The sequence below is a fragment of the Ochotona princeps genome, chromosome 13 (genome assembly GCF_030435755.1).
Source record: "Ochotona princeps isolate mOchPri1 chromosome 13, mOchPri1.hap1, whole genome shotgun sequence".
Lineage (NCBI taxonomy): Eukaryota > Metazoa > Chordata > Mammalia > Lagomorpha > Ochotonidae > Ochotona > Ochotona princeps.
The window spans coordinates 35,284,110-35,305,411 of record NC_080844.1 but is presented as its reverse complement, the minus strand read 5'-3'; the positions used below and the strand labels follow the sequence as shown (position 1 = coordinate 35,305,411).

The 21,302-nt window shown below is 37.1% G+C and overlaps 1 protein-coding gene across 2 annotated transcripts in view; it reads right to left on the bottom strand.

Moving 5' to 3' along the window:
* ADK (adenosine kinase) overlaps positions 1–21,302 on the bottom strand; it is a 467,734-nt gene that overhangs the window by 86,245 nt on the left and 360,187 nt on the right. For both annotated transcript variants that reach the window (XM_004583503.3, XM_004583504.4), the window contains exons 8-9: positions 14,825–14,860; positions 5,127–5,241 (exon numbers count right to left, since the gene is read on the bottom strand). In XM_004583503.3, the coding sequence (XP_004583560.1) occupies positions 5,127–5,241; positions 14,825–14,860 (151 nt within the window). The remainder of the gene's footprint in view (positions 1–5,126; positions 5,242–14,824; positions 14,861–21,302) is intronic.

Sequence of the window (21,302 nt, the reverse complement as noted above, 5' to 3'; positions counted from 1 at the left end):
ATCCATTGGGCCACTGGCCCCGTCAAATCCGTAAATAAATAAGTCTCTTTTAAAAACTACATCTCAAGCAGCCTAGAAAGAATTATGAGGGGATTGAGAAAAGAAAAATTTACAACCTACTCTTCAGTGGACCTATTTGACTGATTATGAGCCACTGTGTGAAATGCAGTTTTCATTTCCTAACAGGTCAAGTTGCTATTTCCAGGTGTTAGTGATACATTTAGTTCAGAAACTTAGAAAAATACAAACTTTCTGTAAACCCCTATATATGAATATATAATCATGATAATTTTTACTACAGTCCTCAATATAATAAGATACTAACATAGGAAGACCTCATTAGTAGTTGTCAAATAGTAAAGAATTTCTTTAGTTCAGATTTTAATATAAGTTTATAGACACAGGTATAAATCCTCTCATGCTACTAACCAGGTTTGTTCGACCTTTATTAAAAGGATCAAAACTGACACGATCCTTTTCATCTAACTGTCATTCCACAGTCATCAAAGAGTAACTTCTCACTGACTTTTCCTCTAGCCCCTAGCAGTCACTATTTAATTGTATGTTGGTATGAATTTGACTACTCCTAAGTATCTCACATAAAGAGGATCATACTTATGAAATATAAATCATGTTTATTCTACCATGCCTTGCCTTTTACACTTATACTATCATCAGGTTTTACCCAGAATAGTACCGTGAGTCAGACTGTCTCTCTTTTCAAGGCCAAATCATATTCCATTATCTATCTATATCCTTATCTACATCTCTATTTTTTATTCATTTATCTTTCACAGTAAACTCAGGTTGCTTCCTCTTTCAGGCTCTTGTGAATAATGCTATAAACGTTGGTGTGCACCTAACAACTGAAGTTGCTGATTTCAACCCCTTTGGACATATGTAGGATTGCTTAGTCTATTGCTATGTTTATTTTTAAAGGTTATTTTGTATTTTGCATCGTTACTTTTTTAAAGATGTATTTATTTTTATTGGAAAGGCAGATTTTCAGAGAGAAGGAGAGACAAAGATCTTCCATCTGCTGGTTCACTCCCCAAGTGGCTGCAATGGCCAGAGCTGAGCTGATCCAAAGCCAGGAGCTTCTTCTGGGTCCTCCATCCAGGATGCAAGGTCCCAAGGCTTTGGGTCAACCTCTACTGCTTTCCCAGGCCACAAGCAGGAAGCTGGATGGGAAGTGGAACAGCTAGGCCATGAATGGGCTCTCACATGGGATTCTGGAGCATGCAAGGCAAGGACTTTAACCACTAGGCTATTGTGCTGGGCCCTGGATCTATATTACTTTTTTTTTTTAAAGATTTATTCATTTTTTATTACAGCCAGATATACACAGAGGAAGAGAGACAGAGAGGAAGATCTTCCATCCGATGATTCACTCCCCAAGTGAGCCGCAACGGGCCAGTGTGCGCCGATCCGATGCTGGGAACCTGGAACCTCTTCCGGGTCTCCCACGCGGGTGCAGTGTCCCAATGCATTGGGCCGTCCTCAACTGCTTTCCCAGGCTACAAGCAGGGAGCTGGATGGGAAGTGGAGCTGCCGGGATTAGAACCGGCGCTCATATGGGATCCCGGGGCTTTCAAGGCGAGGACTTTAGCCGCTAGGCCATGCCGCTGGGCCCTATATTACTCTTAATATTCTCTAGGACCCAGCCCTCCCTGCAGAAGGATTTTATAACTCAATCAGCTTGTAAGCACTGGAAAAGTGACTGATACGTAACAGAACTTCTAGGCTGGATGGAAACCCAACCTCAAAGTGGGATAAATTAACACAACAGGCTGAGTAGAAAAGACTTCAGATCTGCAAACTATGTAAATAAAAAGAATTTAAAGCATTAAATTTATAAACAAGAGGAAGTGGTTTATAGATACCACAAAAGGAGATTGGTCTCTAGAATAAAATACCAAGGAAACTGATTTTGTTACTTTATTGTTAAATGTTACCAACTTCACAGTGTGATCATTTAAAAATGCTCTACAGTGTGAGGTTTAAGGCACAATGCTTTCTAATTAGTGTTTTAAAAAGTGTGTTAGCACTGCTTTGTGCCATTCTGGAATGTCACTTATGGTAAATTAAGGGACACTTTCCTCCCTATCTTCCATTAGTATTTTAATGCTAGTAGGTGGGAAAAAGCTGATCCATATTCAAGAGGAAAGGAGGGAAAACAATAACAAATTGGCATCTCTTCTGTGAATTGCCCCACAGGCCAAGCATTTTTATGTTCTTAATCATTATTAAATGACTTAACATGACACCCAGAGCCTGGCGAATGATTGCATCCTGACATGAGAACGAATTACAAATGAAATGAAAGATCAAGCTGTATTAGAGGACTGCCTCTGGGAAATGAAAATCTTTAATTCTCTTTTATTATTGACATTTATTTGGCTGCCATGAATAACAACACAGCAAAGAGATTCAGCTATGCTTGTGCACTGAATAGCTTATCCCAGGGCTCAAAACTGCATTAACATTTATCATGTTTGCCTTTGTAGCTGACACCACTGAACAGATTCTCTATCCATCTTGTATTTATCATGCATTGCAGATATCATGCATCCTCTAATTTAAGTTCATTTTCATATGGTAGGAACAGCAAAGATTAACCAGTGTCTTTCCTCAAATAAATTCCTACTTGTAAGCATTCCTAAGTATGATTTAATAGACTTAATAAAGAATAAAATGAGTTCACATGCAAATTCAGTCAAAAGGTAGGAAGGCTTTCAATTTTGGGAAAATTATGGAAACTCACAATGAGGAAGATACTGGTTAAAATGTATGAGCAACCAAAACAGCACTACATGAGTGTGAAGGTAGTACTACAGTTCCTATAAGAAGCCTGAACAGCCTTCACATTTCTAAATGATTCAGTGCTAAGAAAGGAATAGGTTGGTGTAGCATAGCATATCCCAGTGCAGACATATTCTTTTCATGGTTTATTTCTTCTCCCTTTTCTACAAATTGACAGGATGGCTTTTCCTGCTACAACAATAAAAGATAACACAGTAACAGGTCACTTTGCTTTGATAATCCTCTGTGACCAGATTGTTCTTCTTTAAAGCTTTCCTAGAAATCAAGGTTAGCAAAATATCAACGAATTCTGGGAAAGCTATTTAGTTTCCTCAAATCATCTTTATAATTCTTTTAAACTTTTCTGAAAGTTTTAATTACAAAAAATTTCAAACCTATACACAAGTGGACAAAACAGGAAAATGATCCCAAATATATCCTTTGGCCAATTTGAACAATCAACACCTCATGACCAGTTTCACTTCATCAATATTTCCCTTCACTGTCTACTGTTCACTGAATTAGTGTGAAGAAAAACCTCTAAATGCTCCTTCAGACAGTCCTAAAATAACAAAGATAGAATCAATGATTTTGGGGGCTACTTCCTCCCAACATTTGAAAAATGATTTCATCTTGGACTCTTTCTAAACTTTATATATTTAATTTGATCCAAATTGACTTTATATTGCTTATAATTTTTTTTCAAGATTCACTGACAGTGTTCGAGCCAGTACAACCCATAGGGTTTGTACCAATAAAGAGTAACTACCCCAGGTATAAGCAACTGCCTGGGTTGCTTTGTACCTAGGTAGTGTTAGACCTCTGGGAGAAAAGCAGTCAATAGCTGGTGGGTATTCCGGGTGTGGTTAATGCCAAATCTGTGTTAACTATATCAGTGTGCTAGTATTCTATTCTATTCTATTCTATTCTATTCTATTCTATTCTATTCTATTCTATTCTATTCTATTCTATTCTATTCTATTTCCCACATACATTTAACATGCATGGAATGTGAGGAACACTAGGTCCCATTGGGCTGGGACATGCCACCTTGGCCCCCAGGCATGCTGCATGACAGGGTGGTGGCAGGAGGTGGGGGACGGGAGGGCTGTAGATTGTCTAGGGATGGGGGTCTGGGGACATGCTGGAGTGGGGGGTCACTGAGGGCATGTTTGACAGGTAAGGAGTAACTTCTGTGGACGTCCATGGACCAGACCATTGCACTCAGATTGGCGAGGGAACTGAGATTGGGTGACTTAGAGGAGGGAAACTGTTGAGTATATCTGGGTCAGGCCAAGGCATCCATCCACGTGGGAGACCTACACTAGGCTCAGTAGCATTGCACACTGCCTGCCAGTGTATGCAAAAGCTGGTGTTGGGGGGGTATGCGATGTAGTTTGAGGACAAGGAGCAGCTTCCTTCCCTATCCCCCTGAGGACACAGGAGAAAAAAAAAAACAAAGAAAAGGAACCAAAACATTTGTCCCACCCATCTTCCTCCATACCTGACCCTTCGCACACTAACTGGAGGCCCTCAGAGGTCCACAAGAGCATGAAGTCCTCTCAATTATGTAAGCAATACTTAAAAATTCTAAAAGAGTAACTGTGAATATCCTTTATTTTGTGCTTATATTTTATGGGTGTTAATTTCATTTCCCAATCAGATCTTTAAGGTTTGTACCTTATACTTCAGTCTTCAGGAGAGTATTGAAAAAACTCAAAGGTAATAATTACTACAATTAACAGAAATCATTGCTTAATCAATTGGTTTTAAACTGCATGATTCAAGCAGTTTAAAACCAATGAAATGCTTATATTTTTACTTTAATAACAGGCACTATAATATTGACAATAGTAATGACCCCGATCAATAACAGACTTGTTTACTCATGAAATTCTTATTTGATTTCTATAAGTGCTATAAAATAGATGACTGAGTAATCACAGAACCGAGATTTTTTTCTTGAAGGAAAAACGGAGGAAGGAACTTATTTTTGGATTTTATTTGTTCATAACTGAATAAATTTATTCTGGTGCAGTATTTCACAAGTTAATTATATTCCTTCTTGTTTAGAGAAAGACATTTATAGACTGACACAGTCTCCAAAATTTCAAAACAAATAAACTATACCAAAGTGGTTTATTCAACTGAATTTTAACAAATCATCTTTCTGAAGATAAACTATTTTTGTGCTGAAATAGAACATACGAATACTAAGAAACTGTGAAAGGTACATGGCTATACATTAATAGGAAGAATACAGGATTTTGTAATAAATGTTAACCTCCAACACACTGTATTTCTCACACAGTTCCCATGCCTACCTGTAGCCATGATGGTGTCCTCTCTCCCTTGGGTGAAGATCACAATTCGGTGCCTCTTGGAGTTCACTTTCGGCAGGGCTTGTGTCTTTTTGGCTATCTCTTTAATGTCTTTAGTCTATAAATAGAAAAGAGGAAAGAACTCTTAGTAAGCACCAGTAAACAAAAATTTTATTAGCAGGCAAACAATTGTGCTGGTGATCATCAAACAAGCCATCTGAATTTCTATTAACAGATAACTAAAAAATCATTCATATACAAAAATCAAAAGAATCGCATGACTTCTAAGAAACCTGTTATCAATATGCAAAATTTTTATATTTCCGATACATCTTATTTGCTCTGTGCTGTCATCTACCAGACTTTCAATATTGTTATGATGCAAATCTGAGGGGCTATAAAATTTTTTTCGAAAGACTTACTGGGGAAATAATGCCAATAGCTCAACTGGCTAATCCTCTACCTGCAAGCATTGAGACTCCATATAGGTGTTGGTTTGTACCCTGGCTGCTTCACCTCCCATCCAGCTCCCTGCTTGTGGCCTGGGAAAGCAGCAGAACACGGTCCAAAGTCTTGAGATCCTGTACCCATGTGAGAGACCCAGAAGCAGCTCCTGGTTCCTGGATTTGAACTGGCTCAGCTCTGGCTGTTGTGGCTATTCAGGAAGTGAACCAGTGGACAGAAAAGCTTTCCCTCGCTCTCCTTCTCTCTGTAAATCTGCCTTTCCAATATAAATAAATAAATCTTTTAAAAAAATCTTTAACAAGACTTATTTTTTTCATTTGAAAGCCAGCGTTTAAGAGAGGGAAAGAAAGAGAAAAGGGAGGAAGGACAGAGGAGAGGGAGGGAGAGAGAGGAAGAGAGAGAAAAAGAGAGAAAGAGAGAAGTATCTTCCAACTACTGGTCCACTCCACAGACAGCCACAATAGCCAGAGATAGGCCAAGGTAATGCCAGGAGCCAGGAGCTTCTTACAGGTCTCCCACATGAATGGCAGGGCCCAAGCACTTGACCCATCTTCTGGTGCTCTTCCCAGGCCATTAGCAGACAGCTGGACTGACAGTAGAGCAGCAGGGACACAAACAGGTGCCCATATGGTATACTCAAGTTACTTCAGCCACTATGCCATAATGCTGGCACTGATACTATACTTCATCTATAAATGTTCCGCAATATTTTTGAAAGGAAATACAACTTATGTCATACTTTAAAAAAAACTAACAATAACTCATTCAAACAAGCTAATATGAAATGAGTTTTCAAATTTCCAACTAGAGAGATATTCTTAAAAATAATAAATTGCTTTAGAGATGTATAGAACAACTGTGTAACTTCAGAAATATTTTGGGTATAATGTCAAATTTTTCAAAGGAGTGAATGAAACAAGGAAAAGCTAACACCTTATACTATTATGTGTTAGCGGGAAAGAAAAAAAATTAAAGAAAGTGCTCTTTCCCAGAAAGACATAATTTTGCTTAAAAATGATAAAAGTTTTTAAAATTACAGATTAAGCCCTAAAACCCTGATGTTGTTTTTCACACTACACAGGCCATGAAATTTTACATCATGAATATTCTAACTTGAAATCTCACTATTGAGCAAAAGGCACAATTTTTAGAATGTGTTCTTAACTATTTTTGATTGTGTGAAAACCCATCTCTGTATTCAGCAGACCTCTAAAACTATCCTTGGTTTGAGTTCTGATGCTAGTTTGCTCTGTAACCATGCAAAGTTCAAATGGTTATGGAGAAACAAATATGTATCAGAGGGTACATATATACATATGACTATATATATGACAAAAATAAAAGATAGAGTACATATAGGAGAAAATCGTATAACTAGGACAGAAAAGTTAAAGTAAAGCAGATAAATCATATTTTATAATGGTTAAAAATGTTAGCAACTGGGCCTGGAAAGTCCTTGTCTTGCACGCACCAGGACCCCATGTGGGCACCGGTTCATGCGCTGGCTGTTCCACTTCCCTTCCAGCTCCCTGCTTGTGGCCTGGGAAAGCAGTCGAGGACGGCCCAAAGCCTTGGGACTCTGCACTCATGTGGAAGACTGGGAAAAAGCTCCTGGCTCCTTGCTTCGGATCAGTTCAGGTTCAGATGCTATGGTCATTTGGGGAGTGAACCAGTAGATGGAAGATCTTTCTGTCTATCCTTCTCTCTATAAATCTGTCTTTCCAATAAAAAAAAGAATATATCTTAAAAAAAAGTTAGCAACTAAGACACTTTTCAAAGTGTAAGAACGTGCAGAGAAATATTTTTATGTTGTTAGTTTATTAAATACTAGAGAAATTCCAGATAATAAATGAAGCTCAGCTTCTGATATCTTAATACGATGATTTTCATATAACTTTTATTTCTGAAAAGAACAGGCACTGGTAGGACAATGATGCTGACCTTTCAAACATGCTGACTACTCTGCTTTTGGTTGCTTATTTTAGAACACAACTAAGCCTGAAATCAGATCAGAGGAGACATTTTTCTACGTTTTTAGAGAAACTCTCAGAACGACTAGTAACAGTTGAAAGGATCATAAAATGCCATAAAATAACACTGTTGACACTCCTTAAAGCAAGTTACAACATTTAATGAAAATGGCCTATGGATAATGTGCCAACTTCCTTAGTAGAAACGGTGTTACTATCAGATTTTTAGTTCACAATTAAGCATAATCAATTTATTAAAGGCGAATGGCAGAATCACTATTTCTTGGGAACAGAGTATTATGCATACACCAGACTTTTTTAAAGGAAGTCTTTCTTCAAGGTGTATACAGAATAAGTTAATAACAGAAACCATGGTGGCTTTTTACTAACCCTAATGGCAGCCTGGTAATTTCATGATAGAAATTATTGTCTCAAATACTATCAAAATGGCAATTCAAAACCAAAATAAGCTTTCCAAATAACAAAACATAAATCTTGCCAAATTTATGCAAACTTCATTCTATTTGTATCCATAGCCACATTTGATACAAAATCCCTTTGCCAGTCGCTCTGGCATCACTGTTAGTAAGTACCTAATATAAATTTCTCACAATGCCTTGAGGAATCTTTGCTTGCATACAACAGTTGATTCTCATTCAGCACAAAAAGTTTGCTCAAAACCTCAATTTTATTCTCCCAAAGATACATATTTGTAGTTCTACAATATTTTTCCTTCTCTTTAGGTCTTCTCCTTCACACTTAAACTCACACATTATAACAGAACAATGAAATCACAAGGAACTGAAGAATATGATAAACCTAAACTTAATATTTGTGTGACCTTCAGCATGTTAACAAAGCTTATTAAAGTTGAATTTCCTTACAGACAAAACTGAAAAAATATTCCAAATAAAAGATATGGGGAGCAATGAAGAAAAGCAGTTGAAGAAAAACAATATTCTTAAAGAATTTTCAATGTAATCTCCCCCAAGATACTTGCAAATAAGGAAAAACAGCAATGTTGAAGTGGAGAAAGCTGACCGATACCATCCTAGCCCAATGATCAATTTAGTGATACACAAAACTAATGTATTTAATAGGATATGTACATAGCTCCAAAAGATGTACTCCAACATACTTAGTAATTATAAAGGAAAATCAACATCTTTTCAGACAACACACTGGAAAACACCACTTCCACGCAGTGGTTAAGGTTAACGCTACCAACAGTGAGACAGTGTTAACACCATGTACCTCCCTGATAAAGGTGCATTGAGAAGGGCACCCCAATTCTGTAGCTTTCCAGTCAAAAAGCATAATCTCAACTTTATCATGAGACAACAGCGGATAAACTCAAACTGAGGAACATTTTACAAAATGACTGGTCAGGACTCAAGTGTGTCATAGGTTGTGAACAACAAGGAAAGAATGAGAACCTGTCACAGACTGAATAAAGCAGACAAGAGAACGGTACGTGGGATCCTAAATTACAGAAAGGAATTCTGAGTACTAAGAATTCAATTATAATATTTGAGAAGGGAGGAAAGATGAAAAGAGGGGAGGATAAGAAGAAAGTTCATACAACAGAGCTATGACTGAGATACACAGGTCTTAAGTGGTCAGCAGTTGTAGAAATATGTATCTTAGTTTCTAGATCAAGAAACTGAGGATGGAGAAGTAATTGATGTCAGTTACAAATAACAAGTAGTTGGTTGAGCTAGTATCCACCATATCTGATTCCAGGGACCAATAGTACTGTTACGCACTATTCCGTGCTATTCACAGAGGTACTGCTTCTTGAATTCCACCAGTTTTTTTTAATTATCACAAAACTGTAACATGTTTAACTCATTTATATGCCACATTTACAAGTCATTCCTGATCTTCTATTTAAATTTGTTTAATTTATTTAAATTTCTAAATAAATTTCTATTTATTCTTAACTATTTTACTTTGTATTTCACCCCCAACAAATTTCTATTTTTGAGTTTCAAGGTATTTCTCATTTTTCAAGGTCATTTTGAAATCAAATCTCCTTTCCAATTAGACAGATGTAAGAGAGAAAGCAGTGCAGCTTATAGTAGAGAGAACAAGATTTAGCTAATCTCTGGTACTGGCCCCATTATGTTTCAGACAGGAGATCTGAGTAAGTCATGTAGCTTTTTTTTAATCTGCTGACCTGATATGGTAAACAGATGCCCTACTGACCTCCTAAGCTTTGTCTGAGTATTCAATGCATTAATGACATATTAGGAAAGGTGTAATAAATTGTGAAGCATTTCATAACAAACTGTCTCAAAATTTAAAGTAAGGAAATTATGTTTTGTCAGGCATGATCACATACCTAAAAAACAGTAGTGTCTTTTAAACTAAAGAATACATTCTCTTCACTCCATTTTTAACATGCTTGTGACACAAACACCATAAAAAAAAGAAAAGAAGCTCCAAATCCGTCAGAATCTACCTATTCTTGCGGAACTTCAATTGCTGTATTCCCACACCATAGCATTTTCTGTTTTGTTTTCCAATGCAAACTGCTCTCAATTATGGCGCTCTGTACTTGCATGACGTGTCAGTTTTCAGCCTGATCTCCCGCTCCCTCTTGCTCTTTCACTCCAATGCAGTCACCTTGGCCTGCTGCCAGTTGCTGGAGTTCACAGCACATTATGTCCTTTCTTATTTTGGGGCCTTTATGTTCTTGTTCTCTTGAAGATTTGTTCCCTTGATTGGATTTTTTGGTCACCATTAGATATTTGTATTTTCTAGCTTTACTTTTTCAGAGTCATCCCATGGTCATCGTAAGTGAAACAGGGAGCCTTCCCACACTCTCCATTTCACAATACACCCTCTGGTCATTGCTACCTTGTCTTCAGGCTGCCAGAGTGCCAGGCACTCTGTGAAAGCTCAGTAAATATTTGTTGAATGAGCAAACAATTAAATCAACAGAATCAGAAGATTATCTTATCTCCCTGCCATCATCTAACTGCTGTAAAGTTTTCCTTTATTGGGATCAGTTACCTAGAAAAGCAGTAATACATTCTCTTTGCCAGGAGGATCTGACTTGGTGTCTGGTTTTCAAAAATGCTTTGTGATTGTCCCTTCAATTCTTTACATTTAAAATGAAAACAAGAGTCTTAGAGTCATCTTGTGGAATTTCCTGGGAACCAACATCTCTTGATTACTCCCCTTAGATCTGCTATCTAGGGCTCATCAATGGAATTTTCCGTGAGGATGTGTATGCCTGCCATCCAAACAGCCCAACAAAGTGCTCATTCACTAGAGAGTCTAGAGTATACTTGAAATGTCCCAATACAACTAATGAACTAGATTTTAAGTTGTATTTAATCTTAATTTAAATAGCCATATACAGTTAGTGATGGGTGTTTTGTGTAGCATAGTTCCGTACATTTCTCTCTCTGTGGAATAAGATGACAGAGTGCTCACCACTCAGAAACAGATCCCATGTCTGGGAATCTCTCAAAGGCTGTGTGGCAAGTAGGAAAAAGGGAAAAGATGATTTTGTTTCTCTAGGGGGAGAATAATTAAAGAATTACATAAAAATTTGCTGCTTGTAGTAAAACTGAATAATTGATCCAATAAAGAAGGTATGAATTATCTATATTCGGCACATACCCTCTATTGCAGAGACAACAAAACACATAGAATCTTTACTTGGGTTTTGGAGGCTTTTTTTAAAAACTTATTTTTAAAGTCAATTTTCAATAGTTTTGAAAAGGCTTCGCAGTGAGACATGAAGCACCTTATTTTTATTTAGGTTCTAAAAATAACAAACCTTTAATCAGTTCAGCTCAGGATAAGGCAGATTTAAAAACACACTGCAGTCTGAACAGTTTTGCAAGAATAATAAAAGGCCTTATGAGAAACTTTTTACCCCAAGAATTGTCATTTTAAATTCTTAGCAGGGCTGTCATTTAAATCAGGCACTATGCAATTTTCCATCATATATATATATATATATCTCCTCTCTCTTCCACTTTGTGCTCTGCCTGGCTGCAGTTTTTATCTCATTCTCCAGTGCCCTCCTAAGCTGCTGCTTCTTACTGAAAATTGCCCAATTCATTTTAAAGATTTAAGATTTTTTTTTAAAGATTTAAGATTAAAAAAAAAAATCTAAAGATTATCTAAAATTTGCAGAGAAGCTAGCCAGAATATAACAAACAATGTCACTGAGGATATCTTCTGATGAATAAACACTGGTTATTTTTACACATATCTGGATTGGTCTGTCAGCAGACAGATCACTAGGGACAGCACTCAGTGACTTGGGGAACTTACTGAGATTTATAATACAACATGAGGGTAGGAAACTGCTCACCTTTCCATTCTTTTAATAATCTTATTTCTGTCTTCTCATTCATGCTCTAAATGTAGAGGCAATATTAAAGTTGCGGAGGATAAAATACAAATTTTTGTTTAGTTTGTCGTACTAGAGTTGAGGACATTCATACATTTCCATCAACAGAAAAATGTTCAGGTAAAGTGATCTATTTGTTTTATTCTTAGGAATATCAAATTCCAAACTTAGGCTTTTGCATATCTATCTAATGAACTGAGGAAAGACTTAATTACATTACAGAATCACTGAATTTCTCTAGGTAGTGTTCTATATGTGGATCGTATCTTATTTAAATACTCATGGTTTTAATATCTTTGGGAACCCGTGAAGGAACATGTCAAGACAGCATTAGCTTCATCTAATCTAACATATCTCTGTCAATATCACTGATGGCGCAGTTTTGCTGTGTCAGGAGGTAATAAGATATGCAATTATAATCAACATCACTTTTTATATAGGCTGTAATAAATTATGGCAGATTTGTAGCAAAAAGAAACAGATCTGGAATCATTAAATAAAAACTAATGGAAAGGTTAAGGCAGCATTGGTCAGCAGAATATAGAAAGCACAGTTTGTTGTTAAATCTAAAGGTAAACCAGGCATATTCAGAGCAAATAGTACAAGGGAGCAAAAGGGTGAATTAGATTTAATAATTTAAAAAAAATAATTATGTAGGTCCTACCAGGTCATGATAATGTTGTGCAACAAATTATTTTTAAGAATCTGAAAACTTGGATATTTTAATATGCTTTTAATGGTAACATAATAAACGGGCAGGATATACATCTATATTACACAAGCTTTCATCTGTAGAGAATTTTGATTTATCAACATTCAATTTTTAACATTAAAGCTTAACATCGGGGCAGGCATTCAACACCCTGCTCAACTTGAGGTTTGGGATGCCTGCATATCATACTGGAATGTCTGGGTTTGAGCCTTGGATTTGCTCCTGGTTCTAGTTTCCTGCTAACGTACACTCAGTGAGGCAGCCGATGATGGTTTTATTTGAGTTCTTGCTCCTAAGGGAGATCTGGACTGAGTTCCTGACTCCTGGCTTTGAGGGAAATGAAGCAGAAGATGATTCTGTCTATCTTTGTCTCTTTCAGTCTTTCTGCCTTTCAAAGAATAAGAAGAAAAGCTAAAAATAAATGAAAAAAGAAAAACTCAAGCTTCGGAATATTAGTTAAACTTAATGACTGAGACATTTATTCATATTCTTGGGACCAAAATGCTTGACCTTTAAATCGAAGATCCTTTGATGACATTTTGTATTGATTATCAGTCTGAGAAAATAAAAAGTACAATTTAAATTTGAGAAAAAGAGACAGGTATTTGGTGTAAGACTAAGCCCCATCTCGTAAGGAAGTGTCTGACTCAAGATTGCTAATTCTAGGCTTCTGATTCAGCTTCCTGCTAACGTGCCCGGCAGGCAGCAGAGGATGGCCCCCAGTGCTTGGGCTCGTGCCATGAAGGTCCCTGACTCCTGATTTCAGCCTAGCCCAGACCTGGCTGTTATTTTATCTGTAGAGACTGACCCAATAAACGGAAGCTCTCTCTCCCCATTTCTCCTTGTCTCTATACTGCTTTGCCTTTCAAATAAGTAATAAATATTTTTAAAACTTAGAGTACAAAAGCTTGTAAATACCTTTTCTACATGTGACTCTACTGTACATTCATTTTACATTTTGCATGAGAATATTTACACTACATGCTCATTGTCTTCCCCTACAAAGAGGAAGCTCTGTGTCTGGTGTTCAAGTCCTATGACATCAATAACACATTGCTTTGTTACTCAATAATGCAATCTGCCTTTAGTATATTTAAATAATAGTTCCAGCAGAAATTCACGTAACACTGTTTTCTAAAGAGTTCAAAGTGAGCTTATTAATTCTATCTAATCAATGCTTACAGTTCTCTAGATGGCAAAGTATTCAAATAAGAAGACTTTCTATCTTCTAGCCCCAGTCAGATCAAATTTTAAAATATTACCATCATGGTACATTTCATATTGCTGTGTAGAACAAAGCACTTTACACAGTTCTGGCTCAATAAATATCATAGTCATAAAAGACTCATAAACCCAGTTAATTCTCTGTCAATTAACCCGGGTTCAGACTGAAGTCAGTGTTTTCTAACAATCAGTTGGGAGATGGATATTATACAGATAAAAACATGGTCTTGACTGTTATCTTAATTCTGCCAACAACTACCACATGGAGTTTTGATTCCTGACAGGATAATACTTCTATTATAAAAACAGGATCAAGACCTGAAAATTATAGCCAATTATCAATATTTTCTTTCAGAGTATTTATGTATATTTTATGTTATCCAAGACAGAGAGGGCAAGGGGATGAGAAAAAAGGGCGGGGGAGATTCAGACAAGAAATTTATATGGGTATGATTTAAGTTTATCATTTCCTAACAACTGTTAAAGTACAACCTTTTGGAAATTAATTTGCATAATGATAATCTACATGTGATAAGGCTGAAATTATTTAAGCGACATTACATTTCATTATTTAGTCTTGCTCCACCACTGCTTTAGCAGTGAATCCTTCTGAAATGTAATGCAGCTAATGAGGTAGCTTTTTAACTGAACAAACTGACAGGCCCCATATCTGCAGAGGCAGCTTGAAACCGTGCCCAACCTCTTGGCTTCCCAAGAGGCTTTTCAAAATTCAATAAATAACATCTGTAGGCGATGTTGGGTGCAGACCTAGCAGAGTGCGTCATAACACTGTGCTGGCAGAACAAAGAAACCATGACGACTGCCAAGTTTCCATGGCAACTGCTGCGAGGCTCTGAGAGTATAATAGCACATCAATCACTGTCCAAAAGAACTTCATTATCAGCTAGAAAAAACCTTTAGGATCTGTTTAGTGTGCAATTGTGGGTTAACTCACCTCAAAGCCTTGCTCTCTAGCAAAAGTGGCAGCTTCCTGAAATTAAAAAAAAAAAAAACAACAGTTAATTATAAAGTGCTAGGTAATGAAGAAATAATCCATTTGAAACTCGGTCTTCTTTTTACACAATTATCTCAATATACCCAAATAGTTCAATTTTCATTCTTTATACCAAAAATGATTTCTCTTTTCCCTTGGCATAATGATAATAATAATAATAATAATAATAATAATAATAAAGACAGTATAATGTCAACACACTTCACAAGTTGGAATAAAGATGATGTAGTGCATGTTTTTACTAGAGCTGCCACCATGAGTTCAGGTGTTCTGACCTTAGCAAGGAAAGACAATTATTTGAAGCCTAAGAAACATTCCAATGCTTCTGTTTGTAATTAAAGCAGCAACTTCCAGAATGCTCTTCTACGGAGCACCCTTGCTAAAAGAGATTCAGAAAAATCACCATTTTGTAATCTTCACATTGAAATTTAACATAGGCAAAGATCATTAACGGAGGTTAAATTTATTAGGTCAAACGATAGGGTACTAGGCATTTCTGTGGAATCAAAGTTTCATTGATTATATGTTGGTAACTAAGAGCAACTTTTAATGAAAGATAACTTCTAATAGAAGCATAAAGTTTTCATTACTTTGTCCCAAATTTTTGAACCTGTCATTTAACAGCACTAATCATAGGATCATCAAATATTCTGGTGTTAGGGTACATTATGAATTTAACAGAATTGCCTTTACAGTATCCTAGGTTTTTTTTTAAAATCATGAATTAGTGAAAAGGTTAGTTTACTAATCTGGAGCCACAAGAAATAAAGAGAATGGAGAAACAAATTAATGCACTGATTAACTGGACAAATTCATAAGGTATGGCATGCAGGTAATGACCTCTTAAGCAAGTCAGTATTGTCACAAAGTGGGAAGGGGAAAATGACCAACAATGATGTATGGACCTTAACCGAGTCCTGCTTTTGAACAAACCAGCTACAAAAGTTATTTTAAGGACAACCAAAGCAATTTGAATACAAAATGAGAATTAGACAACAGCAATCATCAGTTTAAAGGAAAATACTCTCAATTTGTTTTAAAAAATGTGGAAAACAGAGAGAAAGCACATATTAGGCACAAGATCTCATCTTCTGGCTCACTCCATAAGGCCTGCAAAGGATGAGAATGGGCTGGGCTGAAACTGGCAGCAGGAACTCAATCCCAGTCTCCCCACACAAGTAAAATCCGATTACCTGAACCATCACCATCATCAGTGCCTCTTATTGTTTGCATAACCATGAAGCTAGAGTGACAAGCTAGAGTTTGGAACTGAATCTAGGTGCAGGAGGTGGGTATTGTAACTGCTAGTATAAATGCCCTTCTTCAGTTTTCATAGATGTATGCTGAAATACTTAGGGATGAAGTGTCATAGAACACATAATTTGCTTTACTTCATAAATTCCCATCTTGCATGGTGGATGAAAAGGTTCTAGCTTCAAAGCTATACACTAGGAACAAATCTCAAGACAAGTAACGCCACAGCCAAGACAAGAGGAACTCCACTGCAGCCTGAACCCTGGCCTCGTGAGAGGGACTGGCAGATACTCCTGGTCTGCTTTTTATTTCAGGAAAGGTTTGCACAAGAGGAAGTACTTGGCTGTCCAATTCAGAACTGAAAAGGAGAAAGTTTTTGCTGCAGTCACCAAACCCAGCTGGTAACGCAAGGGTGGTGGCAACAGGGAATTTAAGTTGCACAAAATATGTAGGTATTGTCTCACTGCAGATATGCATCGAAAGCTTTTTGGCTATGGCAAAGGTCTCTGTCAGCAGCACATGAGGGAACTGTATGCCAGTATCAAATCTAGAACCATCATGATTCGTTCCCCTGCTAGAGTTCCACAGAGGCAAGAAGATGTTTTCCTGAGGCTGCTGAGTGGTGTGGCTTGCTGTATGTGACTGGATCTCTTTCTCCTGGGTTCCTCTACACGGAACACACCAGAAATCTGTCATCAACATCTCCATGAGAAAATGATATCAGCAATGTGGACATTCAGAAACATCTCATGGATGCTTGTTTGAAGCAGCGACAGCCAAGGAAGCCGGGACACCAGGAAGAAACAGAAACACGAGATTACCTAGCCGTTCAAAGTTGAGCAAAAATATGTAGATAACCAAATACTACCAAATCTCAAGACTATTCTTCAGTTCCAGGAATACACGCAATCTGCTTTTGTTCCAATGTCTGGAATGTATCTTCACAGACTGATGTTCTGGGGTCAGCACTGTGACATATTGGGTAAGGTTAGCAGCACTGGCACTCGAGTTCCAGCTGCTCCACTTCCAAACCAGCTCCTGGGAGCTGGGAAATGTGCCTAGGAAAGCACTGGAGGATGGCCCAAGAACTTTGGCCCCTGCACGCAGGTGGGAGACACAGAAGAAGGTAATCAGAGTGGCCCAGTTCTGGCCATTGCAACCATCTGGGGAGTGAATCAGCAGATGGCAGATCTCTATCTCTGTCACCCCCAAGTGTCTTAATCTGCCTTTCACATACATAAACATATGTGAAAACAAAACAAATATATGTTCTGAATTTCACAAAGAATCTAATGAAATAATTGATAATAAAAATACTTAACATAAAGGTTAAAGTAAAGCAAACTGTTAAAATGGTAACAATTGTTCAATCTAGATCTATACATTATACAGGGGCTCAGAATCTGTATTTTGTTTGTTTGAAAATGACAGGACAATAAAAGTTGGACATTAAAAATATACTGTTAAAAATTTTAAGAAAGTCCAGATTTTAAATCCTTAACAGTACAAATGTATAAGCACTAGTTTATTATATTCTAATCCCTTTACAGCAAGTTATCAAATGACAAATTATACATCTGTGTAATTAAATCCTTTCCCTTTATTTTTTTTGGCTTGCTCCTATATTTTAATTTTATGACTGACAGAAAATGGAGGAAATATTACTTTTCAATTCCACTTCCCTCTTGAAAACGAAAAAGACTGCAGACAACTGTCAAGAGCCTCTACATCTTAACTTCCATTCCTCCAAAATTATCTTTGCCAAGAGATATTAATAGAAGGATGGGATTTAAGCCTGAGTAGTGAACAGATCCAACTCAACTAAAACGAATGCTGCACCAAACCATGTAAGGCAGTAAGTACAGTCAGTGTCTCCAGCACAAATTCGGTCACTACCTACATGTTGAAAAGGACGCTGAGGAAAAAAAAAATCTGTATGTACTTATAGACCTATATTCTTGCATTACATAGTTAGAGAACTATTTGGGGGGTTTTGGAAAGAGGTTAAACTGTGTGATTTCAGATGAACATGAGGTTAAAAGGAAGAAAACGGTAGGTTGAAAATACAAGTCCTTGGGCTATTCACCAGTGAAACATAAGGCTGAGCCAAGTCAGTCTAAGCTGGTGAATGTTTCCTTTCCAGATTAAAAAGAAAAAACAGGACAAAATAAAACTGAGTTATAATCTTGACAATTGGTACAGGCAAGATTAGCTTCTTAAGAATTTACTTACAACAGAACTTACTACATCACATAGTCCTAATACTTGCTGACTGGAATGTCACGGACAAGGTTCAAAAGACATCCTTGTAGTGGTTTTTTAAGCTGTCACAACTAACCAAGCTAATTCTTATATGCAAAACTACTTGTTTATATTAAAGATTTCGTCAGAGCTATGAATGAACCCTAGAGAACTGTAAAAGAAAGTTAAAATGAAGAATTTTTAGGACGATAATTGTACTAAGACACAAAGAAGGAAAATTTACATATAACATATTATTTTAAAGAATCACTTCTCTTATAAATGAATTAAGGAATTAACTACAATCTGTTATGGTTTTGGGCAACTGACTAATTGAAAGAAAACACAAATATAAATATCAAATTATTATTTTTTAAAGACACTGGGCCCTAGGAAACCTCCAAATCTACAAATTCTGAGGATCAACATATACCTGATGCAGAAAGCACATAATTAGAAAAGTCAACTCAATTTTCTATCTATGCCCCCCTCACACAAAATTGCTGAGCTGTTGCCCTATCACAAGAAAGGTAGGCCCTTTTCTGTGCCTTGCAATGATCTTATCTTCCCACTTCCTCTCACCTCCCTTTGATCTTGGGCTGGTACCCCAAGTCACTCCATTAGAGGAAGCAGCTGGCTCACATCACTACTGACTTTCCCATAGCTAACCTCTGATCTGAAGGAGTTTACACATACAATGATGGAGCAACATTTATTTTTGCCTCTCAGCAAAACAAATAAAACAACACGGAACAGTTTGACCCAAGGAAGAATTTTAAGCAAAATTTTAGTTCTCAGAGTCACTGCACAGAGGCGAAAAGCATCAGGTCAGCAAGCAGGGAAGGGAGAATGGGCAGAAGGCAGGTTCCAAATATCAGGAGCAATTCCAAGCAAACTGATCATTCCAAATGGAAGAGGACTTAAGTGCGCTATCACAGCGAATGTGAGAAAAGAAAACAAGCAAGTCCCCATCTGTGCTGCCCCAGGGCGCCTCGTACTGAGTTTCACAAATCTAATGAAGCAGTCAGGTTAAAATCCAACTGCAGAGTAGATGTGACATGTGGAGAACAGCTAGGGTTAGAATAGAGAAGCAGGGTGGTTCCTCGTGCAGGTGATTATCCATGTGATAATCATTATATTTACAGGCTTTCCATTTCAGATCTGACATCAAAAATCACAAAGGAGGAGGGATTAAGGAAATAAACAACTGACACAGAGGCTTTCCTGCTCCCCTGAGAATATGGCACTTTCATTCATGCATGACAAGCAACAAAAGCAAAACCAAACAGGCCAGCAAAGAGTGTTTCAGAGCAGGCTGGATTTCACATTAATGCTTCTTTCCATTTTGATAACTTTCGCTATTATTCAGTTTCTGAGACAGGTCACATTTTCGGAATCAGCTCCCATTGTTGTCTACGCTACAATACAGTATCATTTTTGGTTTACAATGAATGATCCTCACATAATATGTCTTTTACAGCAACACAGTCATTTTTTCCTTCCTGGAATTGAGTGTTGTGAATAAAATGACATATAATTAAAGTCTTAGACTCTCATCTATACCATGTCACTTAGGATTTACAGCAGGCTTATTGCTTCACCAATCAGACTAAAAGGGGCTAGTAGAGCAACAATCAAATATCATTTTTAACAGATTTAAAAAAAATTGAAAATGACAGAAATGTAAAGTTAATGAAACTATAGAATACTTCCATTAAAAGCCATTCAAAGGGACCTGCAAACCATTTATATAAAATACAAGCCCCAGATTATAGAGGAAAGGAAAGAAACTCAAGTATATATTTGTATGTATAAAAGATTATTTCCCTTATATTCAATTAAGGAGAAATTGATTTTTCTGTACTTTGGTAAAACCTAAGCCTTTATTCATAAACTAGAATTATCTGAAACCAAAACTATATTAAAAAATACAACTTGCCTATACTTTTATTTTGATTCTAATTATTACTAGCTAATACAGAAATACAAGGATTTTTGTATCAGGATCTTGAATCATGAAACTTTGCCAAATTTGCTTACTCTTGTGGGTGTTTTTTAAAGAAATTTAGGAATGCCTACAGAAATGACCATGTGAATCATTTATGTGAAAACAGTCTTCCACATTACTACTGACCATATCACAAACTTATTTTGAGATGCTTGAAAAAACCTTTAAAACAAAAAAATCACTTTTCTCCAGTGATTGGAAGGGTCTGACCTCCGTCACTATGTACTACCACTGCTACCATAGCTCCTAACCTCTCCTCCATTTCTATCTTTTTTTTAAAAGATATAGATTGGGCTCGGCGGCGTGGCCTAGTGGCTAAGGTCCTCGCCTTAATCCCATGTGGCTGCTGGTTCTAATCCCGGCAGCTCCACTTCCTCTCTATCTCTCCTCCTCTCAGTATATCTGACTTCGTAATGAAAATAAAATAAATCTTAAAAAAAAAATAAAAAAATAAAAGATATAGATAGATAGATAGATAGATAGATAGATAGATTGATTGATTGATTTTCTATCTGCTGGTTTACTCCCCATATGGTTTCAATGGCAGGGCTGAGCTGATTTGAAACTAGAAGCCAGGAGCTTTCCTCAGGTTTCTCACATAGGTGCAGCATCCCAAGCACCTAGACCATCCTCTGCTGCCTTTCCAGACTACAAGCAGGGAGATGATTAGAAGTGGCGCAGCTAGGACATAGATCGGCACTCATATGGGATGCTGGCGCTTGAAGGTGGAGGAGTAGCCTGTTCAGTCCCCAGCTCATAATCCTTGAACTCCCACTTCTTGCTCCACATTTAAAGGCACTGACCTAGTTTAGAACTGTTGTTAAATATTTGCTGATGTTATTTTCCAGATTTTTTTTTTTATCTCAGACGTGGTCCTAGGTGTAGGTCACCTTACAAATTGGAACAAAAAGGGAG